This window comes from Peromyscus leucopus, chromosome X (assembly GCF_004664715.2).
Source record: "Peromyscus leucopus breed LL Stock chromosome X, UCI_PerLeu_2.1, whole genome shotgun sequence".
NCBI lineage: Eukaryota > Metazoa > Chordata > Mammalia > Rodentia > Cricetidae > Peromyscus > Peromyscus leucopus.
The window spans coordinates 138,028,123-138,049,904 of NC_051083.1; the positions used below are offsets into that span (position 1 = coordinate 138,028,123).

The window sequence follows — 21,782 nt, forward strand, 5'->3', positions numbered from 1 at the left end:
ATGGTGTCTTTTCACAGCAATAGAACAATAACTAAGACAATTTCAAAGAATTTTTAATATCTTTGAGTCAGTATTTAGGATCAGAGATCAAATATAGTCATGTTAGCATTAAATAATACATACAATGGAAGTTCCATAAGAGCATATCACCTAGTGATTTAGTAGCTTTTCTAGCTTATCTAACTCTATGATGTTCACACATCAAAATTGCCTAACAACACATTTCTTAGAACACATTTCTGTCATTAAGTGACTTGTTACTTATAAATAATTATTTTATTACACTATCAATGATAAATACCCTAGTTATGTCACTTTTAGGCAACTAGTTCTTTCTCTTTACAAGCTGTGAGAATTTTCTTCTGAGGTATTCTTAATTTTCAGTGTTTCTTCAGATAGGAATTTCCCCCTATCTCCCTTTTAATAGTCTTCTACAAATAATTGTTTATTGTTAATTTTACCAAAATTATAGTTATTATTTATTTAAATATTTACTCTTATGTTTTCCTTTTTCTCACTTTCTGGGACTCATATTACCCCACAACTTTTATCTATTAAATAATCACAAGACTTTCTGTTATTATATTCATTCATTCATTCATTCATTCATTCATTCATTTTTTTTGTGTGTGGAGGTCAGAGGGCAGCTTGCAGGAGTTGGTTCTCCCTTCAACCATGTGAGTTCTGGGGAGTGAACCCAGGTTATTAGGCTTAGTAACAAACATCTTTATCTATTGAGCCATAGTGCTGGCCCAGATGCTTTCTTTTGCATTTCCATTTTTGGTTGAGATAGTTCTTAAATTGTGTTGTATAATTTGCTAGTTCACTCTTTAACTGTACTCATTCTTTTTTGTATTTTAGATGTCAATCTTCTGTATCTCAAATATTGTATTATTTCAGTATGGTTCTGCTTTGATGTTTGGATTTTTTTATTTTTATTTTTATTTTTTTAAGTTTAAAAAAATCAAGGTTGTAGCAAGTAAGAGCACATGATGACCACAAAATGCCTAACTCCAGTTCTAGGGAATCCTCTGACCTCTGCAAGCACTGTATGAACAGGATGCACAGATATACATGCAAGCAAAGCACTTGTTAAACATAAAATATTTTTTAAATTTAAAATCAAGTTAAATGATATATTTATGTACACTGAAATACACCCATTATAGTTTGATGAGACTTGAGAAATGTTTATAATCATGTAACTGTCATTACTATCAAGGTGTTGAACATTTCTATCACTCACAAAATACTCTTAAGCTTCCTAACCCTCGGCTCCATTTACTTTCTGCCACTGTAGCTAGGTTTGCATTTGAATTCTATGAAATTTGAGTCATATAACTTTTTTGTGTCTGGCTTCACACTTAGAATTTTTTGAAACTCAGCACTGTTTTCTTTTGTGTATTAGCAATTCTTCTTTTATTACTGTGTGGTGTTCCTCTGTATGGACATGTGTTTACCCATTTCTCTGTTGATTAAAAATTTGGCTTTTTTCTAAGTGAATGCTAATATAGTATGTTAATTTCTCATTGCTAATGACAAAATACCTGACATAAAAAATAAAAACACTTAAGGGGAGAGAATTCATTTTAACTGATGATTTCAGAGGTTTCAATCTACAGTCTTTTGTACCATTGACTCTGGCCCATAGTGAATCAGAACATCATGGCAGTAAGAGCATATCTCAAAGGCTACTTATTTCATAATGAATAGGAAGCATAGAAAGAACTATAGGAAAGGCCCAGGGCAAGTTATTGTCCTCAACTAGAATCACCTCCTACTTGTCATTACTTCCCAATAGTTATATCATATTATCAATTCATCAAAGAATTGATGTAGCCATTAAATCAGAACCCTCAGTATCCAATCACTTCTCAAATATCCATCAGCTGGCAACCAAAATCTCAGTACTTGAGCTTATAGAGACATTTCATATTCAAACTATAACATATTGGAAAAGTTGGTATGAATATTTTAATACAAAATTTATGGAAAGATGTCTGGGATAAATACCTGAAAGAAATCACAGGATTGTATAAGAAGGATGTGTTTAGCTTTATAAAAAACTGCTGAGCTATTTTCCAGAGTGGTTGTACCATTTAACATCCTCACAGATATGATATGAAAGCTTCAGTTTCTCTATATTATTATAAATATACGACATAAAAGCACACTCTGAGTTTGGTCATATTCGTGTATACTTAATAACACATTGTCCTTTCATTTCCATGTTCCTAATGACTAGTCTTGTAGACAGTCTTTTCATATGCTTATTAGTCACATATTCTTTTACACAAAAATGGAAAATATACAAAGAAGCTTTCTGTAAAAGGCTTGTTCACATTTTGACCCATTTTTCTTGTTGCTTTGTTTATTATTTTTGTTGTTATTTTCTTGGAGTCATTTGTAAATTCTACATATAAGTCCTATATTAGTTATCAGTTTTACAGGTATATGTTCCATGTTTTATTTGTGTTTTAATTTTCACAGTATATATTTTTAAATTATTTTTGAGATTATAATTACATCATTTCCCCTTCCTTTTCTTCCCTCCAAACCCTACATATACCCCTCCTTGCTCTCTTTCAAATTCAAGGCCTCTTTTCATTAATTATTTTTATATAAATATATGGATATATGTTCCTAAATATGTAAACACAACCTATTCAGTCTGTATAATGTTACTTGTATGTATATGATTTTGAGGCTGAGCATTTGGTATTGGATAACCAAATGTGATCTTCTCTGGGTATATCTCTCACTCTCAATATTCCTTAGTTGCCTGCAGTTCTTTGCATAGGGTTGAGGCCTCCTGTGAAAGTTATAAACATGGATGAATTCCAGTTAATCACTGTTTTTATCATTTATGGATCATGGTTTTTGTGTCTTAAGATATCTTTAGTTTTCCAAAAGTTCAAAACTTTTTATCTCATGTTTTGTTATTGCCCATTTCATTTTTCTGTGCATGAAGTATCAGGTTTATTGAGATTCCTTGTTTTTATTTAAATTTTTGTATAGGCATTCAGTTATTCCAATACCAACTGCTATAAAGGTTATCCATTTTTTCATTAAATTATCTTTGCACTTTTGTAAAACAGAAAATCAGTTAACCTTAAATGTGTGAGCTTCTTTCTAGATCTTCTATTATGTTTCATTTACTTATGTGACTACAATCCAGATCTCTGTTTTATAAATATTTAAGTATAGCATTATATATTAAATACAAGTATTGCCAATGTTATTAATAAATATTACTTAAGAGCACAAGAGTCCTGCTTTCTTGGTTAAAAACCAGGCACAGAAAGGCTAAGTAACTTGACAAAGGTTTCATACCACATGGTAGAACCAACTGTAATATTTTGAATGAAACTCATCAGTGCCAGCTTTTTCCAGTTTCATAGTCTTATGTGTTGTTACATTTATCTTCTGATTCTAAATTCACTGTTGATTCTGTATGTCCGGTATTCTCTAGCCTTTTATTTAGTTTATTTATTTAATAATTGCACTTTAATATCCTTTGCAGTTTTAATCTATATCTTGTTTGTATGAAGCATTTTTAATTTTTTATTAATTCTTTGAGAACTTCATACATTGTATTTTAATCATATTCAGCCTCCTTCTGTAGGTGGAGGCTTTTTTTTTTTTTTTTTTTTTTTTTTTTTTTTTTTGGTTTTTCGATACAGGGTTTCTCTGTGTAGCTTTGTGCCTTTCCTGGATCTCACTCTGTAGATCAGGCTGGCCTCGAACTCACAAAGATCTGCCTGGCTCTGCCTCCCAAGTGCTGGGATTAAAGGCGTTCGCCACCACTGCCTGGCCTAGGTGGAGTTTTTTGTTGGGACCACAGGCCAGCTCCCAAATAACCACACAGTAGACGTAATATTAGCTATAAATGCTCAGCTGATAGCTTAGGCTTGTTACTAATTAGCTCTTACAACTTAAATTAACCCATATTTCTTATGTACACTCTGCCATGTGGCCGTTCCTTTTTTCAGCACTGCATGTTCATCTTGCTTCTCTCTGTGTCTCCTGGTGACTCCTCCCTCCCACACTTACTTTTTGTCCTCCAATCAGCTCTTTATTAACCAATGAGAGTAATACATATTCACAGTGTACAAAAGGATGGTTCCACAACATCCTCCCCTATCTACTCCCAGATCTGCCTGCCATTCCATACTCACTTAACTTTTGAGTTCTCTTTGTTTTGTTTTGTTTTGTTTTGTTTTGGAAAGCCTACCAAGTCCTATTAGTAGTCTGCCTATATACTCTTAGATGTGTGGCCATTAACTGGGGGAAGGGTCACACACTTAAAGAAAGCTAATTTTCCTTCTTTTTGCAGCCATTGATCACCAATAACTCCTTAGCTGGGATGGAACTTCATGTCCATCTTCCTTGAGACTGGGTCTCATGTAATCCAGACTAGCCTTGAACTCTTTGTGTAGCCTTGAAGTCCTAATTTTCTTGCCTCTACCTCCCAAGTCTTAGGATCACAGGCTATATGAAACACTGTTGAAGTAGATTTGAGTTTCTTCCTACTATTAACAACCATGGCTAATAACACAATTTTGAGCTTTTAAAACTGCAGATTAAACCTTGTTTTTTTTTTTTTTTTCATTCTGCTCACCTACTACTTTATGCTGCTCATTTCTAGGATTTTATGACAATTATTGTTAGGAAAGGCACTTATTCGGTACTGGAACTATTAATAAAGAACTTTGAGGCTAATATTTTTTTAAAAGAACACAGACCATTAAAACATAGCTTTTAAATAACTTATAAGGAAATAAAGTGGGCTTCTTTTGACATTTCTAATATCTGTTATGGATAGGATAGGAATGGATATGGATCTCCTATTCTGGGTCTCTGGAATTTATAAAAATGTCTTTCCAAATTCCAGGTTATTCCAGGAGTAGTAGATCTCTAGATGTGTTTCCTCAGTCAGCTGATCAAACAAAACAAAACAAAAAACCCTTTCCCTACTACTTGCCTTCTACAGCAGAAACTTAGGTAGTTTTCCTTCCTGGCTTTCCGTGGTTACTATCTTTCTGAGGAGACATTTTTACCTCTCCCTGTAAACCCAGGCTAGCTTCTAGAATGACACCTATTGAGTTACATAGAATTCTGGGTTTAGCCTAAGGCCAATGCTGTAGTTGGATGAGATAGGCAATCTAGTTATCCATTCTATTTCTCTCAGACCTTAACCCAGCAAAGGAAAGTGTAATCTTCAACTATAAATTTAATTGCCACTGAAGCCAAGTTCAGGTTTAAAATACATACAAATTATGAAAGTGGTTAATCTTGATATATGTTATCTGATAGATACATCAAATGATTATATAACTATCATATACCATAATAACTATGGCTAACATTGAATACTATATATTTCACTGTCATGGAAGCTGTGGATTTCAAATGTTCTCAAACCAGAGGGTTTTAAATGTTTGAAGTAATGGCTAAGTTAGTTAGTTTTTACTTGGTCATTATTGTATTCAAAGCCATGACACCCCTTGTATATAAGTATGCACAACTATAATTTATCAGCATACAATAAAACTTTTGTTTTAGAGACTACTTCACATCTGGGTTATGTATTAATTCCCACAAACATAATATTACTTCACATTTGTATTGAAATTACATAACACATTGCTTCTGCTTTATTGATTCTTACAAAACCTCTAGGATTTGTCACCTTTGTTTTACAGACGAAGAAATCAAAGGAGAGAGAGCACTGGATAAAGAGGAAAGCAGCATAGCAACAAGACAAGGACTCTGGCCTAGATATCTGCAGAACTGGATTCCTGTATTCCTCAGTTGCTAACTTACTGTGTGATTGCGACTAAATTGCATCCCCTCTCTGGGCCTCACCATCTACATTTATAGAATTGAGGTGACTTGCCTTTCTCAAATCTGTTTACACATTATAATCACCTGGGAGCTTTAAAATGCATTCCTTAACCCACCTCCAAAGATTCTGATTTTAATTGGTCTCAGGATATCGTGATTTCCATAACACTACAATGACTCAGAAGAAACTAATCCAGGGAAACCACAAATCCAGTCTGGTATTTCTCTGAAAGAAGAGAAACCTTGTCATTTAGTATGAGTCAAGAATTACAGAAAAATGAGGGCTCAAGGTCTCTCTCTCTCTCTGTGTCTCTCTCAGCATGTAGGTATGTATACATTACTTCCAATGGAAGAGCTATATGAATTTGAAAAGAGTTTTCATAAAAAAGTTTGATGAGTCAACAAATTAAAAGAATATATACTATGTTATTAATTTTTAAAGCTTTGTTTTTCTTTCTGGACTCAAGTTTAGCATTTCTTTCTCCTATTCTTTCAATGTGGTTTATGTATTCTGATGGGCTTGGGTCATTATTCTTAGGAGAGATGTTAATCTTCGTTGAAAGAAAACTATTGAGAAAAAAACGGAAAAACATTTTCATAAAGATGAATGCACCTTTCCTTGGTTTTCTTTCACAGTGCTTTTGTCAGCAGAGTGGTAAACTTCAAAGGAAAGGGTTAAAGCTTGATCCTAGAAAAAGAAGGTCCAAGGGATTCATTTATTCTCTTTAATTTAGACTTTAGCAAATAGGTACAAAGTGATTCTTCAGGGTGTACACATGCTCCACCTCAGCTTTATTATAATGGAAAACATGCACGTGGCTTGCTTTTGAAATTCTTCATTAATAAAGCTAGAGTATTTGCCTATTGGGCTATGTACACTTCTTTCCTTAGTACTTTGCCACAAAGGGGTTAGTTAGTTTTTGCAGGATTTGAAGCTTCCAGAGCCTTGTTATCAGTATCATTTATTATCAGTGATATGATTATTATCTGGTGAAGTCAAAAGGATTTTCTGATAGTTGAAGAATGGCAACTTGAGAACCTTATTCTTTTTCAGGAGACTGGCTGACAAATATATCTGAGAGCAAGCACATAAAACTTGGATTGTAATGTCAGCGAGATCTTAAACAATAGGCAGCGTCATTCTCAAAATACCCTTCCTTGTCTTATCCATCCTGAAAATAACAAAGCATCCTGACCTTTGAAAGCAACTGGATAGCGTGAAGATAGACATATAGGCCTAGATTAAGATAAAGGGGCCAAAGATTATAGTCTTCTTAAACCTTATCAAACCTTAGTCCAGAGGTTCAAAAGACATACTGATGACTACATGTGATCCACTCTAAATTGTCGGAGAAGACTAATTGAAGACTTTTAGAATTTTGGTTATATTCACAGCAAATAAAAAGCTTAGGGAAAAGTTTTTAATCTGAGCAACTAGGAGTTTGGAATCGGTGTTAGAAATAAGAAAGAGTACAAAGGTATATGTTTGACATCTCTAATATATATTGTAGTACAGATGTAAAACTGGCAGGTGGGCATTTAAAGAGGTGAGTTCAAGGAAGTAGTCCATATAGTAGAAATATTTCTGAGTTCTTACATAAATGATATTCAAAGAAAAGATATCTAAGAGATACTTGAATATGAAAAAGTGATGGGGAAAAGAGATCCAACAAAAGACACAAAGAAGGAGCAGTTAGTGAAGTAAGAGGAAACTGAGAAGAATATAATATTCTAAAGTCAAAATAATGAGTATGCTCTTAAAAGCAATATAGTCAGATGTTCATGATAGGTCAGATATATGATAAAGACTGTGAAGTAACCTGGGCTTTATAAATTAGAAGTAATTAGTAGAATAATTTTGCCAGATCATTTTGAGTAATAACCTAATTTATTCATTTAAACAGTTTTTTTTCCAGAATTCTCTTATACTTTTACTACATGAAGAATCAAGGATTACATTAGTACAATGCATTGTATGTTTTTGTTACCTTATTAATAAAAATGAAAGCATATCAATGGGGTGTTTTAGCAAATACTTTGATTTTATGTAAGTACTGTCTATAGAATGCAATAAATGATTATGTATCAGGATAAAAGATACTATAATGCTTAAAATGTGTCTGTGATGTCACACCTAGGTGGCAAGGAGACTTTAAAAACAGCAGTCATGCTTTGTATATGATTCCCCCAAAGGCCCATGAGTTAATCCTTTGGTCACCATCTTCCAGTATTAATGTGTGTTGGTAGATACATTTTTGCAATGCTAGGAATAGAACCTAGGGATTTTTGTATGCTAGGCAAGCACTCTACCACTGAACTCCATGCTAAGATCTAGAGTATTTAGGAGGCGTAGACTAATAGGATGGCTTTCAAATACTTAGGTATGCCTTTTGAAGGGACTGTTGGATAGCAGCCCCTTCCTCTTTCTTTATGTTTATTATCCACTATGAGGTGAATCATTGCCTTTTCCAAGCTTTCCTGACATAATTTACTGCCTTCTAAAGGACTCAAAAGCAATGACCAGCCACTATGGACTGAAACTATGACCCATGATAAACCTTTCTTCTTTCAAATTTGAATATCTCAGATATTTTGTCACAGTGATAAAGTTGACAAACATACTAGTCAACAAATTTATTTTCCTGTTTCAAAAATGCCTAATTTAATCAATATTGATGAATTTATTACCTAATTTTCCTGTTATTATGCTTATTAACCTAAATGAACATATGTATACACATACTTATAGTATTTAAGTGGTTCATTAAAATGAAGTAAAATTCTATACTAAAAATAAGGATATTTTGAAACTTTTCAACTCCTTTAGTTGAACTAGGGACTTCATATCCCTGTTGGGGAAAAAGACCTTTAAAACAAGTCATTTGTAAGCACAGTATAGTCCTTCATACATTAGAGATAGTAAATTGCTTCTAACTCACCTAAAAATAATATGATTAAAACCAGACATGGTAGTACACACCTTTAAACCCAGCACTTGGAAAGCAGGCAGATCTCTGTGAGTTTGAGGCCAGCCTGGCCTACACAGTGAGTTCCAGGCCAGCTAGGAATATACATTGAGACACTGCCTCAAAATAAAAGAATGTGGCCTAGTGGGAGAAATCCATTGATTGAGTCTACTTAATGAGCAAAGGAATTTATTTGTGGGTTAACTCACTACCATGGGAGATTCATCATAGGGTCCAGGAAGGCTGAGCTATGTCCCATGCTGATTTGCCTGGTCCAAGATCTCAGCATCTAATACCACAAGGAGGTGAAGAGAGGGCCGCATGTGTGCATCCCAGGTCTTAAGGGTCTCCAGCGGCAGGTAACTTCAAAGTCATAGGTGGAACAGCTACCCACTACATCTCCCATTTTTATCTAAATAAGAAAGTTCTAACCAGTGACTAAAGATGTAGGCACCAGTCTGGCAGCACCTTAAATCTATAACTTCATATCTACACATACCCCCTGCTTTCTCTAGTAGAACAACAATGTCTCTTCATTGTGGCCAAGGTTACATGCATGGACAGCCACATGTGTACTACCCAGAATAACAGAATAGCTGTTATGACATAAGAAAGTATCTATAAATAATGAGATGAGAGTTAGCAAATAAATTTCCTCCATATGGGATGTATAGAGATGTAATAATTTCATAGGGCCTGTCATAGATTGAGAAAATAGTTTGTCATGAAACAGTGTTATTATACTTCCTAATAGTTGCTATCCTTCTTTCCATAACTCATTACTATTGTCCTCACTTCTGTTTGCATAGATTGTACATCAGCTTTATCTTCAATTTCTATTTTTTTAGGAAACCTAAGTTAAGATACCTGAAAATTGAGGTCTGGAGAGAGCACTGACTGCTCTTCCAGAGGTCCTGAGTTCAATTCCCAGCAATCACATGGTGTCTCACAACCATTTGTAATGAGATCTGGCGCCCTCTTCTGTATACATAATAAATAAATAAATCTTTTAAAAAAACCTGAAAATTTTTAAATGAAAATAACTCTGGACTCAAGTCAGGAGTTTGTAATGCCAACATTTTTGGAAGCAATACAACTAAAATATGTCTGTAATTGTTGTTTTGTTCTTAACATAGGCATATGTTTAACTCCAAGGTGATAGATGGAGTAGAACTAAGAGAAGAACTAATCACTTTTGAGGCATGTTACTTTGTACTGGTTTATATGGTACTTCAAATTTCCATACCTGACTCTGGAACATGGACTTGAGAGTAAAGTACCTAGGCTCAAATCTTAGTTCCACTTTTAATAAGTTACTTGATAATTCTGTGCTTCATTTTCTCATCTGTGAAATGGAGAAACAAATAGTATCACACAGTTACCCTGAGAATGAAATGAGATAATACAGGTAATGCTAGATATAGACAATATACTACCATGCTTACCACATAGCAGTATATAAGGGTGCACTATCTTTATTATAGCTATTATGATAAAGGAAGAATGAGCTAAGGTTAAAAGAAACTTTTGGCTAATGGCATAGAACACCTATCAAGGCACCAATATGTGGAATTAGGTGCAGAATGACTTAACTGCAAAGAAATGCCAAGCAGGAAACCACCTATACATTCCTGTTTATACAGTACATATCACAAAGCAGAGAAATAATGAAAACAGAGCCACTCTGAAGGATTGAGTTATTTTGTATATATTTTAAATATACATGTGCAATACATTAAAATATAGAGAGATGTGTGATTATATATTTACATATATATATACACATATATCTATATGAAACCACAGAAGGGATACATATGCACACTCACATGTCTGTGTGCATACCCCAACAGGACCCATCTTTATGTAAACCAGATGCAGTCCATATCAGGCCAACTTGGACATAAGTGAAAGCCCTGACTCGGCAGCAGATTGCATTCAAGAACCCTTCAGTTTCTTCTACCAAGTATAAGGCCATTTAGAAATACACTGAGAAGAACTCCTCTGGGTGTATGGCAGAGCCCAGGGCCCTTCTGGCAGTGCACAATTTGCCTGAGTAAGGACTGCAGGGTTGAAATATCAAGGAGCTATTAAGAAGGCGCTTGGAACTAATAAGCAAGCATCCATAGAGTAACTTTAGCTCCAAAACAATGCACTAATGTCAGAGAATCCTTAGATATCTTGACTCTAAGCAAATTTTGGGCAGAAGCAAAGAGAAGTGTGTGTTGCTACTCATCACCATACAGTGTGACCCAAACAACTGGGTATAGCTTTTAGGGGTAGATAAGTTTGAAGTACAATTAGGCAGATTTTTAAGATTAAACACAAATTATTTAAAGTTAAAGGATTTAAAAGCAACATAAGAGGTTACAGGTATTCAGGTATTGGTTTAGGGTTTATAAATGTTTCAAGAAGCCTAACCTTATATATGGCACCATTTGCAGCAATATCATTAACAATATTAATAATCATCATAACATACTTATATATACAAAAATAGAGCAAAGCAATTCTACAAGAGGAGATATAAGTGAAGGTATGGGGCTGTGTGCAACCCAATGTCAATACACTTCAGGAAGTTTCATAGCCCATATATACTTTGTGGCATATATTTCTGCAGTATGTATCCAATAAAGGGACATAGAATTCCCTTTCTTCCTCCTGTGCATGACTATATACTTCTCCTCACTTCACCCTGCAGCACACATCCATGCACACTTTAAAAGAGATGATATATAGAGTCTGGAAGTCTTAAACTAAGTTGGAGCACCTTGATTTCAAGCAAGTGCCCCAAATATCTGAATTCCTTGACAAATTTTGGGTTTACTTACAGAAGGAAACTATAAAATTCTCATGTCTCTTAGTAGCAGTCTTTTGCACCCTGCCATCACCATTGCAGCCTTTTCCTTATTGACAGGGGATCGCAGCACAGGCTCTTTGTACATTTTAAGAGGGGAGTCATTTCTGTGCATTACATATCTTTCATCTCAGTTGTTCACCTTTGCTGAAATCTAGGTTCTTAGGCAGCTACCATTGCAGACAAAGCCAGGAAGGAGCACAGTGTGTGCAGCAAAGAGTAGATGCAATGGCGAAGATACAGCTTGATTAGGGCTTCATTATGTTTTTCCCCCACATTTGAGCTTCTACAAGGTACAGAGTCAAAGGTGATGTCCACTGGGGGAAACCTCATACCCAGTAGTTAACTAACTACCCACTATGCACTGCAGAATGGCCACCACATTAACTTCTCATGGTTTCTGAAAAGTAATTGGAAGGGAATCACTTTCTGGAATTGTTAACAGAGTTATAAGAGAAAGTTCAATGAGCCAGTATAATGAAGGGGAGGAACAATGAAGTAGGAGTCAGAAGGCCTGTGTTCCTGTCAAATTTTGCTATCAACTCAAGTGTGTGGCCTTGGGCAATTTCCTTTCTATTTCCAGGCCTCAGTTTTCCCATCTGTAAAATTATAACATTGAACTAGATTAATATTTAAGATTCCTTCCAGCTCTAAAATTTTATGACTTTTTATATCCATTATTAAGGCCTGAGCCATGCAGTCTCAGGGCAGTTAGCTTCTAAGGGAAAACATACTTCTGTAATATCCTTTGCTTTGTTCATTTAGCTATAAAGCACGTCTGCCTTTGGCACTTGGGTCAGACATACAAAGTTATGAGCATCCTGATTTACTATCCTACTCAGCATGCTAGTAGAATCTGTCAGTACTACAAGCTGATTATCAGGAAAAGGAGAAAAACACTCCAACTAATTGAATTTGGAAATATAGGAGAGCCTCATATGCTCACAAACAGGTGAGTGTGGTTGTGAGTGCATACACACATTGGGATACCAACTATTGCTAGCAATCAGTTCATTACAATAATCCATTTCCTTTAATACAATTTAGTAAATAGTATAGCATAGCAAAGTCTGGCATCTAAGGAAAAACCTATGGAAAAACAGCACTTTTGCCGGGCGGGCACAAGCCTTTAATCCCAGCACTCGGGAGGCAGAGGCAGGCGGATCTCTGTGAGTTCGAGGCCAGCCTGGTCTCCAAAGCGAGTTCCAGGAAAGGCGCAAAGCTACACAGAGAAACCCTGTCTCGAAAAACAAAAACAAACAAACAAACAAAAAAAAAAACAGCACTTTTGAATGTGTCAGAGAAAGAAAGGAAGAGAGAAACAAAGATATCAAACAAAATAAAAATATAGACAAAGATAGTCTTGGAAAGCAGAATAATAGAAACGTAGGAAATGAAAAAGAAATGTGGCAAAGTAAAAGGAGAGGCTAAAAAAGAACAGAATAATGAAAGAAGAGTCAGGGAGATGGAAAGGAAGGGAAGATGGAAGAGGGAGAGAGGGAGGAAGGGAGAGAGGGAGGAGGAGGGAGGGAGGGAGGGAGGGAGGGAAGGAGGGGGGAGTCATATTCCCTGGAAGGTTGAACGCTATTCCACATGTACCTGTGATGACCATCTGAGAAGAAAGTCTTCAAAGGCACTGTGGAAAGCAGAGTGACAATCAGAGCCTGCATTGAAAGGCATTACCTTGGGGAGCCCCTAAACCTCCACATTGCTGGCTCTGTAAGTCCTCAGTGTCCAAACCTCATGCCCACATATCACCTGAATTTGCCATGGCAGCCATAAAAGCTGAGCAGGCCGAATGTAAAAAGACTGAAGAAGATAGGATAGATACTGTGAAAAAGAGCAAGGCATCCTGCACTGGGATATACTTTGCCATTCTCCTGATGCTGCAGGAACAAAAGAGGTGAGGCCCTAACTTTGGCTAGTTTATTATCTCACACCCTCCCCAAAACATGAGGCTTATGCTTTACTGAAGAGGGTCAGAAGGAGAACATTCTGGATTCATCTCGTAGGAAGGTCATACAGACTTTTCCTGGGCCTTAGGGAAGGGTGCGCTACCAGAAGAGATTTTTCTGCACACAGTGTTGGTGTGCCTCTTACAGCGGCAGCCTGGTCGCCGGAGGCTATCATAGCCCTGCTGGCACAGATGGAGGCATCCACGGGTAGGCAGGTAGCAGCACAGGCAGGGTAAGAAGAGGGAGATGAGACTCATGGTTGCCCAGCGAATGAAGCAAGAGCTAGGCCCACAGGAGCAGGGCTCATCAGCGCAGTTGTCTTCATCATCAGTGGAGCAGTGATAGAAGAGGCCCTTGACACAGCAGAGGCAAGTGCCATAATCAAGGAGGCTCTCAGCAGAGCAAAGGCAACGCTGGTTGCACATCCAGCAGGAGGGAAGAGGGCGAACCGCTGTGCATGGGACACACTTGCAGCGCCCGCACTCCTCGCAGATAAAGAGGTGATCACTGGGATGCCCTACAGATAGCTCAGCTTCTCCCTTCAGAGCACCATCGACCTTTGGGTGGGTCCCTGCTCCAGGCTGGGTTCTGATGATGGACTGGCCTGAAGAAGAGGGTGTAATGCTGGCCAAGAGCCTTTGATCAGAGGCAGTGGTGCTTTGGGACATTGAGCTGGCAATGCTAGATTGGCTCAGATGCTGAGGCAGGGGCTGCAGCTGATGGCACTGGCTGATACTGCGTGGGAGAACAGTAGGCATGGTAGCCAGGGACCAATCAGACTTGTGGGTTTGCACAATAAGGGAAGGGCTGGAAAGAGCCTGTTTACAGGGTGCTGGAGGCCGTTCCACATAATCATTGCTAGCATGAGTAGAGCGCAGCTGTTCAATAGGCAGAATTTGTTGGAACTCATCTACAGCTGTGGTATCCATTTTGCCTAGATTTTTGAGCTGTAAGTGATTTGGGGTCAGAGTGGCACTTACGGTGATTAAAAAAAAAAAAAGAGCCCTTGTAGTTATACGGACCTCAAAGCACATCAGAAAATCCTAGGAGGAAAGAAATAGAAACAATACATGAGAATATACAAGTCACAAGTTCAAGGGATCCAAGAAAAGTTAAGACTTATCACCACTTCATCTTTCAAATGCTGTATTGTAGGCTTCATGTAACACCTTTAGTTTGTAAGTAAATTCACTTATTTTCAGGCAAGTATGGTCTTCCTTTTCAAAGGATAAATCAGCTTGGGAACAAATGTTATATCATTAATTCTTTTTGTATTCCACCATGTGATTAAGTTCACAGAAAAAGTTAATCTAATTTTGAGCATCTGAATTCTAATAAAAATGGAGCCAAATGTTAAAAAAAAGGTCATTTCCTAAAGCAATATTGATTCAATAGAGGAAACTTTATAGGTTTACCAAGAGAAGCTGCTCATATGTGTACATGGACATGTATATATCCAATCATTCTCCTGCTTCAGTCTCCAGAGTAGCTGAGACTATAGGTATGCATTACCATGCTCAGCTTCCAAAATCAAACACTTTTTATATATAACATTGGGCAATGGGACAACTATATCAAACTATAATTCAAGCCCTGAATTATTTCAAATATCACTATAACTATACAAATGCATTTACCAAACAAATTCTGCATAGACTGCTTTTCTCTATATCTACTTTACACTAAAAAATGGTTTTTGTAAAGAGAAGACATATTCTTATACTGTATTTAAACTTAGTTGAATATTAGAAAATATATTCTTACATCTTCATTGTGCCAAAAATGGTTGTGTAGTCATTCTCCTGAAGGTGTTGATATAGCGTAGAATCGATAAATGGTGACCTTGCAGAAAATATTTTACAAGTAGTAGACTCCTGTACCTAGAAGACTGAATGTTAAAAAAAGAAATGGAAACATGAATCAAAGAGGCAACATGGAACACATAATGATCATTAGCATGAATAGAGTACATATTTGAAATCTAGCAGATTTTACGTATCCTTAAAAAGAACCAATTACTCATACTTTTGTATAGTTTGGATATATTGAATGAATAGTCAATAAAAATGAACAAAGAGCTAGAAAACAGAGTCTGTTTAGGTTTCCACATAAAATAAACAACACTAAAATGGGCCCAAAGTGAAATAATAACAGGAATAATAATAATACAGTTCATAAAGAGTTCAGCAGCTAAAAATGACTGCACTTTGGTGGCTTTTGAGGCCATATTCTCATATAAATATGATTAGCTAAATTTACATCTGCTTAAAAATTAGATAAACATTAGTATGCCCAAAGACTCAAATATGTACGATACTTTTGCCAAATCACTTGCTTTCTTTAGGCCTAAGTTTCACTACCTATATAATTATAGGGGTGGTCTAGGTGATCTCCAAGAATACTGCCCCATAATGGTCTGTATTTCTATAGCTATGTAATTTAATCATTCTTTTCATCCACACCATTTACATCTTCAAGTTCTTGAGGATAAGTTGGGCAAAGTGCCCTTGTTTATTTGGACAATTCAAAAATAAAAATAGATTCACTTCCTTGAACCTAAAGTCCCTGAAACCTCCTGTTCATAGCTTTTCTAAATCTTTACACAGTCATAGTCTTAGCATTTGAAAGAAATAGACAGTATTCATTGCTTGTAGATTATAGGTGAATGTGCTTTGGACCATGAAGAGTATTTAAAAAATGGGTTTATATCTAACTTATCAAATACAGAATGGGTGGACTCATTCAAATCTTGTATGCTTTAAATACAGCAATACATGCTAGATATAGTTAGATATATCAGTGTCAAAAATACATGAAAAATGTCAAGAAGTAATTACAGGAGATAATTGTATTATATTCCTAAAATGGGATTACAGTGAAGTCACTGAATGCTTGGGCATGACTACAAAGTTGAAAGCTAAACTTGATAGAATCTAGGTCATAATATAAACAACTTAGAACCAATAATAAAAATATTCAAGGGGGCTTCTGCTTGGTACCAGAAGGTCACATGGTGTTTAGGTTACAGAGGTGTATTAAGACAGTGATTAGATTTTTACAAGAATGAGAGATTTGGTTGAATGATTAAAGAAATATAGAATAACCAATTACTGTTGCCATTGCCCTCAGGTAAGGGGGCTGACAGTATGAGGTTAGTTTCTTCCTGCTCTTAATTTTTTTTTTTAATTAGAATGGGTTCTGAGATCTAATCAGGGCAGGGAGGATCACCATAATATTGGGTTTTAGATAGTAATTAAAGGACTGGATGACAATTTTTTTTTGACATTCTGGGCCTGGTAAATCAATCTAGCTAGAAAAAGACAAACTAAAATAATCAGTATATATATGTGTGTGTGTGTGTGTGTGTGTGTGTGTGTGTGTGTGTGTGTGTACTATAGCAGAAGGTAACGGGGAGGAATGCTGAAAAACAAATAAGCAAGATATTACTTATAGACTACATGAGAAAATGTGTGTAGACTAGATGAGAAACTACCACTGCATGCATGTTTATTATTCAGGAGTCCACCCATTAAAAAGCCATTCTTTGTGAGCAGCAACATTTAAACTGCCTGTGGTCAATCTGATATTTTGATAAATGACAAAGAATATACATATCACATATTAAATAGCAGTCAATGTGGTTATGAGTCTTGGTTATATAGGGATGGAATCTAGTGATTTTTGTCACGTAGTACCTCTGCAGTAATGAATGACGCATTGTAAACCCACCCCCGTCAGTCTTGCTGGCCAGGTGCTCATGGCTTTCTGAATAGTTTTTCTATAGCCATGAAATTTGCTATATACAACCTAAACAGGAATTTCTTTTCTTGCTAGGAAGCTAAACCTATTCATGAAATGGTAATGTTTTTTAATGAAAGAAAATGTTTTTCTCTCTAAAACCTAAAATCTGCCATGTTGTAACAAATGTTGAAAACTTTTCTGCCTAAAGCTCTTCTTTGCTGGTGCCTTAAGACATTTCTGATTTCTATAATAAATCTTTTTTGATAGAGTGTTATTCAAGGTTGGTTTTTAAAGAGAGGAGAAAAGAAAGAAAGGCTGACTCCTGTTTTCTCCCACTTTTATAGGCTCAATGCTGTTTTGTACCTTACTGTGTAATGGCTGTGAGGTGGTTTTTGTTTTTTTTTTTTTTCCCCTGTAGTCTGCTGTTATATACACTTGTTCTCAGAATAACTGAAAGCAAACATAGGGGGAATTTCTGCTATGGCTTTATATGTTTTCTTAGTTCTACTATACCAAAGTCTGCTCTCTAAAAATCCTCTGTTCAAAAGCATTTGCATCTCTATCAAAGCACACACACCCCCTTACAAATACCAAGTTGTATATAGTTTACATTACTGACCTCTCTGTTACTGACTGGGCCTCCCTCCTACCGCATACATCTTGCTAGAGCTGCCAGATTCTCACCACATTTAACTCTTAACTTGTCACATTGCTACCTCAGTCCTATTCATTACTTTAATAGTTTCATTAAGACTCATAGCAGTTTATTTCAAGCCCTTGAGCCTTGCAGTTTTAAGAGCTTGGCATTATTAAAGATATAGGTGTTTTAGTGATGAGTGATGCAGAGAAAAATTTTAACACTGAACAAATTCATATACTTCTAATGGTGAGAAAAATTCTAAGAAGTGAGTTGTTCATTTAAGACACTGGGATCTTTTTACAAGCCCCAAATTATTTTCTAAGACACAAGAAACTTGGGGTATAGTCTTAATGCTGGTTTTACTTTGCTGTGTTACTATAGGCAAGTGACCTCTCTGTTTCTTCATCTGCAAAATGAAGATGTATGTAAGAAAGATTTTTAAAAGCCCATTTTGCCCTGGTCTAAATTCTGTCCTGGATTTTGGCTGCATATCTAAATCTCAAATTCTTCTATGAAGAATTAGTCTCCTTTTCAATCATTTGCTTCCTTACTACTCAATCTGAATAAATATCTTTAAATCTAAGTCATTCATATTACTAGATTATGTTTCTCAGCTAGAAACTTAAAAACAGGACACAAAGAAATAAAATTTCTAGCATTTTACAATAAGATCTTACTGTATTTTAAATTCAAATAGACGATGGTATACTTAATTGTGAATAAACTGCTAGTCTGCCTTATTTGTATTTTTGTATGTAGCTGACTTACTGGGAACATGCTTTAACACCTTATACACTCCATGTGATAATACATAACATTACAGTGAGGTTTTAATATGTTCAGAAAAGCAACAATAATTTGCATTTCAAAATGCAATATCTGTTTAAGAGTTCAATATTTGTTTTCTGTTCATGGAACTTGATTTGCAACATTCATAGGTGAGTGATAGATGTGTGGAAGGAAGTGTACTGTAAATCATTTGCCTAGATTCTATCAAACGTCTTTTGACTAACTAGACATGCTCACAGGTTCTTATTTTGGACAAAATTCTCATATGCCACATACAGATACGTACACATATACCTAGGCATGAATCCAGAAATTTCTAAATCATTGCTCTGACTCAGTGTGTGTGTGTGTGTGTGTGTGTGTGTGTGTGTGTGTGCGCGCGCGCGCGGGGGGGGGGGGGTTATGCCGTGTCAGCTTGCGCCATTTCTACCCAAGGCAAGGTGATGTGATGAAATCTGAACGATGCACAGCCCAGACTTGTGAGCCAATAGCAGACTAGCCCCACGCTGACAAGGATGCCCGCTGGGCAGCCAGACTGGCCTCAGCATGGGCTCTTCCTACGTCCTCACCTTGGGTGGTTAGGCTGCGCAGTAAGGGGCTTAGGTAAGCACCAAAATACATTAAAGGTCAAAAGACTACACATTAAATTGGCATTTGGCTAAAAAAGAATCCTATTGAATTCCTATTTTGATTTCTAAATTTCCAGTATGGATAATTTTCTACAAGAGCTGATTCATTTAAATGTCTCATTTTATTTTACCCAGGCACTTTCGTGTGTGTGTGTGTGTGTGTGTGTGTGTGTGTGTGTGTGTGTGTGTGCACGCGTGCGCGCGCGCGCGCGCACACACACACACACACACACACACACACACACACACACACACCACACCACACCGAAAGCTGGAATGAATGGCAATCTGTGCATCGCATGGAAGGAATTCTGAAGTCTTTAAATGCTAATCTCTGTGGCTTACCTTGAGAAAATGGTTTATCCATGCCGAGAAAAGCAGAAGAACTAACGCTCGATCTGGCTCAAAAGACCTCTTTTCTGTAGTCTTTAGGTTTCTCCACCTCTCTTCGGAAAGTCTGAATGAAAACTCCTTTAGTGGAAGAGAAGATAAAAACAGAGATAGTTCTGTCTTGGTCCTTCCGTCACAGCAGGAGAGGGAGAAAGGAAGAGAGGGAGAAGGGAAGAGAGGGAGAGAGGAAGAGAGAGGGGGAAAACGGCGGTGTTGGGGGGGGGGCGGTGAGAATCAGACCTGTAGTGGCAGACACTCTGTATGGATTTTACATGCAGAGCTGAATCTTGATGCACGTATTCCCCAAAGAAAGCTCAGCAGGGTAAGTTCACCTCCTCCTCTTTCTCCTCCTCCTCCTCTTCTTTCTCCTCCTCCTCTTCTTTCTCCTCCTCCTTCTCCTCTTTCTCCTCCCCCCTCCTCCGCCTCTTACTCCTCCCCCTTCTCCTCCTCCAGTTTCTTTCCCCCCTCCTCCTCCAATATTTTCCTTCCCCTCCTCTTCCCCTCCCCCTCCCCTTCTCCCCTTCCTCCTCCCTTACCTACTCCCCCACCTCCCTTTGGTCCCCGCCTCCACCTCCACCTCGGTCTCCTCCAATCTGTCAGAAGAACCGAAGCAGCAGAAACTGCAGTTGTAGACACAGGGTATCTCTACGGAGCAATAGATACCGCTAGTGTGTGATTATTTATACAGCTCTGGGTGTGTTGGTATATGATCTGCGGCAGTATGTGTGTAGGGTGAGGTTGCACTGTGTGTTCAGCTCAGCTAGCTGGCTGTTTTGTGAATGTAGATGATTTCTGGAGGTCTTATGAATGGGTTATAGGGGAGGATGGGAGGGGATTTATTGCTCCTTGCTATAATTTCTTTCTCTCCCCCTTCTCTGTGTCGTGGCTTTCCCGGAGCTGTAGCTCTTAATGCTTGGCTAAGTGGCGTCATCCAGCTGAAATTGAATCGACCCATTAGAACTCCCCATAGGAATCTCTGTATCCGGTCCCTGGGTAATGACTGATACAAATTTTAAAGGGGAGTGGGGTTCCGGGGGGCTGTAAATAAGGGGGCCTTATTTAGATATCTCTGCCACTCACAAAACGCTCAGAATTTGCTGATTGAGTGTAGCCTCAATCCGATAAAGATTGAGCTTCTGTAAGGGCTTCCCCCACCTCTTTTTCCCATTCATTCCCACTTTTTTTTTTTCAGCATTAATGATTGTCCATCCATCATCCTCTGGGAAACCATTACCCAACCTACATTCCTTTTCTTCCTTCAGCATGTCATACATTTAACAACAAATATTTATTAAGTGCCTCCCTTTTGTGCTAGGTGTTCTGGATTCCTGTCTTTATGGAGCCTCCTTGGGACTTTCTGGGTTCTGAAAATAAAGCAGCCTTAATTTACTCTTAGAGAGAAAGACAAATCTTTCTGTAAATTATCTTCAGCCCATTATTTAGTTCAGTAAGAAGGGTGGGGGTTTTCCTTTTCACAACCAGACAGAAGCATTGGAATAAATTCAAGCCTCATATTTAAAATTAAAGTGGTGCTTCAGTGGACTAGTGGCAGGAACTTGGCCATCAACATTCTTAGGATGCTTTGGTTACCCCATCTATAAAATTAAGATGGTAAATGGTGACAGTATGGACTAAAACAAACTTGTGGGTCTGGAAACTCAGATTCTTAATCTTACTCTAATTCCTTGTGTGACCTTTACAATTTATTTCCTCTCTAGAGCCCCAATTTCTACATTAACACAAGGAAATTTGATTTGATAATTGCCCTGTCTAGCTTTGCCATTATATTATTTACACCCTTTTAGAAGTATTAGAACAAAAGAAAACAGAAACTTTAAAAAATGCATGGTTGTGTGTTTATACGTGCTCTGTAAAAGTTCTTCAAATTATTCTGTTAATATATATCATATGTGTATATAATATTTATATACATAATTTATAAGCAATTCTAAATGTGTTTTTTCAACT

General features: G+C 37.0%; 1 protein-coding gene across 1 annotated transcript; it reads right to left on the reverse strand.

Moving 5' to 3' along the window:
• Positions 1-13,181: 13,181 nt before the first annotated feature.
• Spry3 (sprouty RTK signaling antagonist 3) lies at positions 13,182-20,174 on the reverse strand. The gene is made up of 4 exons (XM_028861753.2): positions 20,055-20,174; positions 19,770-19,895; positions 15,390-15,513; positions 13,182-14,668 (listed from the first exon to the last, which is right to left on the reverse strand). The coding sequence occupies exon 4, from the start codon at positions 14,657-14,659 to the stop codon at positions 13,688-13,690; it is 972 nt and encodes a 323-aa protein (XP_028717586.1). The 5' UTR covers positions 14,660-14,668; positions 15,390-15,513; positions 19,770-19,895; positions 20,055-20,174; the 3' UTR covers positions 13,182-13,687.
• Between the last annotated feature and the right edge of the window lie 1,608 nt (positions 20,175-21,782).